A 5,608-nucleotide genomic window follows, 5' to 3' on the forward strand; every position below is an offset into this window, starting at 1 on the left:
TTTATAATCTTCAAAAACCAAATTTATTTAAAACAGATAGGATTTTATACAAGCTACTCCCTCCGTCCCAAAATATGAGGGAAAATTGGTCGACCAAAGTTGATTTATTTAGTCCAAATTTTTAACCAAATACATCAACTTTCTTTGACCAATTTTCCCTTATATTTTGGGAAGGAGGGAGTACCAAATTAGACAGATAAGATTTTGTGGATTGTCCAATTTTGAAATTTGAGCAATAATGTAAGTTGTTAAAGCTTTTGGTAATTTTGCACTCACTACAAAAAATTTAATTTTTGGCAGTGTTTTTTCTCGTTACAAGTCGTTAGTGTCGTTAGCCAACGATTGATAACGAAAAAAGACACTGCAAAAAATCAAATTTCTTGTAGTGACTTGATTGAAATTCCAAACAACTTTTATGAAGTTGAAATTAAAGTCATCGAGACCGTGACTGTTACTGCTATCGCAAACACACAATTTCCTTAACTTCATCCATTGTTAAAGGTGAGATTAAAGATGCACTTATGCTAAATGAAATTAAATAAGACATTTGACACTAAAAAAAAGTCTGATACAAAGTTTAAATATACTTATATTTAACTATCTGACGCACTTCGAATAGGAATAATTTTAGAAATGAGAATTTATGACAATCTAAAACAATATTTTATTTTGTCTTAATTTTTTGGTTGTCGAGGGAAAGAAATTCTGGTAGTTCGAAGTTTGACAGGAAGATAAGTGAAACCTAACAACTAACAAATAAATTTTTCATTCAGAAATTGAACTTGAATTTTTCGGAACGAATTAATTCTTAATTAAAGTGTAGTTGCTTATCAAAAAAAAAAATTAAAGTGTAGTTCATTGATTATTTGATTTAAATATACACAAAACTATATATGATGAAATATGATTAAAACTTGCTATAAAATTTATTTACACGTTCGATGCTTACTAATCAAATCCATAATTATAGGAAAACAAAGCATGAATTGAGGCAATCAGATTTAAATCAAATATTTCATATAAGTGACTCCCTATAAAAATTATTGATTAAAGGTGAGAAATACACTGTCTTTTGATAATTTGGTGATATTTGTCTAATAATTAATGAGAGTAAGTCATATATTTAAATTTGCTTGCGATACTTAGAATCAACTTTTAACCAATTTTTATTTCACATGCACATGACTTGTTTTTATTAATTGTTCAATAAATATCTTCAAATTATTAAGAGCCGGTGAAAGGAAAAAAAAAACCTTGATTAAAGAAGAATAACTCTTGTTTCTGGCAACAAAATAAAGAAAAGTGCTTCATTATAGGAAAAGAAAGTTTGACAATTTGAACCACAAATAAGAGTCTACATTGTTCAAAAAGTAGAAACCCACCACAGCACATACTTATTATTCCACCACAAAAAAAATAGAATTCTTAAAAAGCATGACCATAAAGAAAACCTAAAGAAACTAATATAGAATCAAATTTAATAATAGGAAAAAGTTAAATAGCTAGCGTCATACTCATCATTAAAATAAAGTGAGTGTACCATAGGCCAAAACATCATCAATGAAACTAAATAAAAAGATGAAGCGATTAATGAGATTTCTCTAGAATGAATTATTTAAAAATATTTGAATTTGATTTTTAGTGAAAATAATTTTTTATTAGATTTTATATTTTTTTTTTAAGAAGCTAAATTAATCCATCCAAATTGGCACTAGAGAGAATCGAACCTGAGACCTTAAGGAGGAGCATACTCTCGGGTCCCAAGTTAATACCACCAGACCAACTCAAGTGGATTTCAGACTTTACTTATTTTGTGATCGAACTCTGAATTACTGAAGTCTTCTTCATTCCCTTAGAAATCATAGAGTTAATCCGCATGAACAATGTTGCATTTTTTGTTTTGAAGAACAAGAGGAATTATCTCATGTGCTTTTTAATTGCTCTTTTTCTGAAAATTTGTGGAAGCGGATTTTTAAATGGATGAATGTGGATTTCATCTCTTTTGATGACGGATGGAAACATTTTTCCTCTTTTGGAGCTTTATTGAAAAATAAGATATATGAAAAAACTCGTCACGTTATTTGGTTGGCCACCACTTGGTTTATATAGCGTACGCGTAACAATGTGGTTTTTAGAGGAGAAGCTATTAATTGGAAAGCCTAAGAAGACAAGATTATTTATATTTCATGGTTTTGGTTTATAGGTAAAATAGCTAGTAAGTCTTCTTATGTTTTTTCAAATTGGTGTAAGGATCCATTAAAATGCATTATTAGCTTGTAATGGTTGCTATAAGAATTATATGGGTCGAGTACTCCTTATAATTCAATTTTTGCTTATAAAAAAAATAGAGTTAATACAATTTAAAAAAAAAATCATTATTTTAATCATTATGGGCGTAGGTCTATGGATGTATCTTTTTAAAGATTGAGTTTTCTATACAGAAGATTTAGCGGTGCAGCTTGTTACTCGTCTAGATGTTGATGTTGTTTATGTGTAATTATTTTAATCATTAATGAAAAAAAAAATGGTAATGCTTGTGTAGTCAAAAAACAGACACTTGTTTTCTTTTCTCTTCTATCTTCACTTTCTCTCTTTTCCTTTATATATCATTCATAAAGTAAAGCTAACACATAAAGCCATCCCACAAACGAAACAAAAACATTCTTTCTTGCACTAAGGAGAGCAGGTGCAGTCTTGTAGACAAACAAGGTGAATCCTCTCTCTCTCTCTCTCTCTCTCTCTTTATCTCTCTCTTTGCTTTTTCTCTTTTTTTTTTGTTTGAATTCATAGCCAAAGAAAGGTAGATATGGATTTTTCATGTGTCTTTTCTTTGATGCACAAATTCTTATAGCTATTTATTCTGGGTTTGAGGGTTTGTTCCAAAGCTGACACATCTAGATTTAAGTGTTGTTATTACTTGTTTGTATCTTTGATTTTCATTTTATAGCTATATAACTAGGTAACTTTGTTCATAATATATATACAAATATTTAAGGTCCACACATATATATGTTGATATTCTATTTATCTTCTTACTTTTTTCCACCAATTATAATTTTTTTATCATGTCCTAATTGATATCAAAAACTCAACTTTTTTCCTTTTCCTTTTTCTTTACCTTTTTGCTCATATTATTTTTAAAGAACATTTACATAAAAGATGATATATACTATATGTTATTTATTAGTATTCTTTATTCCTTTGATGTTTCAAGTAACCTAATCCTTTACATTTTATTTTACTCTTTTCACCATATAATTCAAATGTTTGAATTCATTTGTTTGAGTAGGAAAACCATGCTATACCTTGTTTTGATTTTCTTGTTAATTATGCCTAAATCCAAAAATATCTTATGTAAACATAATATCAACATATATGCTTTTGAAATATTTATATTTTTATTTATATTATTCTTTAGAAGAATATAGTTCATATGCATGTCACATGATGAACACTATAACTATATATTAGGTTTCCAATCATGGATGGGTTAGCTCCTAATTCATGTCCAAGACAAGGATTAGAGAAGAAAGCAAGGCCACAAGAGCAAATAAATTGTCCAAGATGCAATTCAACCAACACAAAATTTTGTTATTACAACAACTATAGTCTCACACAACCAAGATACTTTTGCAAGACATGTAGAAGGTATTGGACTGAAGGAGGATCTCTAAGAAATGTTCCTGTTGGAGGTGGATCAAGAAAGAACAAGAAAGTAATTAATCCTTCATCAACAAAAATTCCTGACCTAAATCCACCAACCCTAGTCCAAGTCTCACCTCTTTCGAATTCGCAAAACCCTAAAATGCAAGGAGGTCAAGATCTTAACCTAGCTTTTCCATCTATGGAAAACTATCATCAACATCATCATGGTATGTCCTCATATGTTGAGATGCATAATAATAATGAATCATCTTCGTCGGCTCTTGATCTACTTAGGTCTAGCATGGCATCTAGAGGATTAAATCCTTATGCTAATAATAATAATACTTTGATGACAAACTCAAATACTATTTTTCCAAGTGGATTTCCCATGCAAGAAGTTAAACCTAGTCTTGGTTTTTCAATTGATGGAATTAATGGAAATAGATCATATGATGATCATGTTCATGTTCAAGAAGGTGGTGGTGGAAGACTTTTGTTCCCTTTTGGAGATGTTAATAAACAACTTTCTACAAGTGGTGTTGAAGTGGAACACAATAAAGAACAAGGAAATTCAACTGGATTTTGGAATGGAATGATTGGTGAAGGATCATGGTAATTAATTAAGAAGAAAAAGAAGTTGAAGGACAAGGAAATTAAAGTGAGATCAACATCATGCATTACCTTCTTTATTTCTCTATTTTTCCTCTTTAATGGCTATCATTTGTCTTAAGTTGTTCAAAACTAACACTAGCATCAATGCAAATGCACTGCTAAAAAAATTAAATTAGCGGCAAGAAATTAAAAACGAAAAATATGAAATTACAGACTCATTTGTATTTTTTTCGTCTTTAATATTTTTGCCGATAATTTTATTTTCTTTAGTATTTTACTTTGTTTTGTATACAATTAATGCCTTTGGTATTAATTTGAGTAATGTGAGGATTGTTTTCATATGTAGAGGGATAGAAGAATACGTGAATATTGGGCCTTGTTTTTGTCCATGGCATGCAAGCTTTATTCATGAATTCTTCTTTTAAGAAGTAGATTGGTTTGATTTATATATGTTTTTTCTATAGACAAATGTGTGTTAGTAATTAGGGTTTGACCCTAGACTTCTCAAACTCTTTTGAGTGTTTCAACTCAACCACTTGAGTTACCATTTTGGGAACATTGATGTGTTTTTAAAGATTTGATTCAAATGAATTTTGAGTTGTTGAAGAAGAAAGACTTAATTAGATAAGTTCAAACTTTGCAAGTGCATAACCATAATTATAAATTTTGTTTGAGTTGCTTTGTGCACTTTTTTCCAGCTACTCTTTCTATTTATGTCCCCCTTATAAAGAAAATAATAATTAGTGGGTTGGCAGCTTTGTTGTCAAAATTATCACAACTAAGATTCTTCCAACTATGAAACCACTTGATAGCATTATTCAAAAGAATAAATAGTAAAAGAATATTGAAAAAGAAGGACAAGAGAGTGTTTGCAAGATCTCAGTGTTTTAGCTGAATCAGGAATGAATGTCACACCCACTTTTTTAATGCAAGACATAGTATTATAAAACACATTTTAATTACATGTACTATTAGAACATAATTAGGGAGGATTCACGCAGTTACACGCAATAAATAATTTCAATTGTAAAATATATGATCGAAATGATCAAATTATAATTTATTTTTCATCTAATACTTTAACATATTTTTTTATCTTATTCATTCGTTTTTTATTGAACAGTCTCCAACAGTTATTGCATTTACGCAGTAATCGCGTATTATCTGATCCCCATATTGAGTATATTGGACAAATCATGAAAATTGGATTACCTGCTCCAACTAAAACACTAACCAATTTATATATATAATTGCCATCCACTTGAAGATTAAATTTAATTTGATGAAGACTTCAATTTCATGAGTGTCCTATGTCATTGATCCACTATAATTAATTAATTAATATATACTA

At 29.3% G+C, this 5,608-nt stretch overlaps 1 protein-coding gene across 1 annotated transcript; it reads left to right on the forward strand.

Moving 5' to 3' along the window:
- Positions 1-2,566: 2,566 nt before the first annotated feature.
- LOC123885781 (dof zinc finger protein DOF2.5) lies at positions 2,567-4,720 on the forward strand. The gene is made up of 2 exons (XM_045935102.1): positions 2,567-2,709; positions 3,472-4,720. Exon 2 carries the CDS (start codon positions 3,482-3,484, stop codon positions 4,259-4,261), a length of 780 nt encoding a protein of 259 aa, XP_045791058.1. The 5' UTR covers positions 2,567-2,709; positions 3,472-3,481; the 3' UTR covers positions 4,262-4,720.
- The last annotated feature ends 888 nt before the right edge of the window (positions 4,721-5,608 follow it).

Source organism: Trifolium pratense, linkage group LG5 (assembly GCF_020283565.1).
Source record: "Trifolium pratense cultivar HEN17-A07 linkage group LG5, ARS_RC_1.1, whole genome shotgun sequence".
Lineage (NCBI taxonomy): Eukaryota > Viridiplantae > Streptophyta > Magnoliopsida > Fabales > Fabaceae > Trifolium > Trifolium pratense.

Bases quoted from the DNA above. Each gene is read 5' to 3' on its own strand.
- LOC123885781 (XM_045935102.1), top strand. From the start codon at position 3,482: ATGGATGGGTTAGCTCCTAATTCATGTCCAAGACAAGGATTAGAGAAG.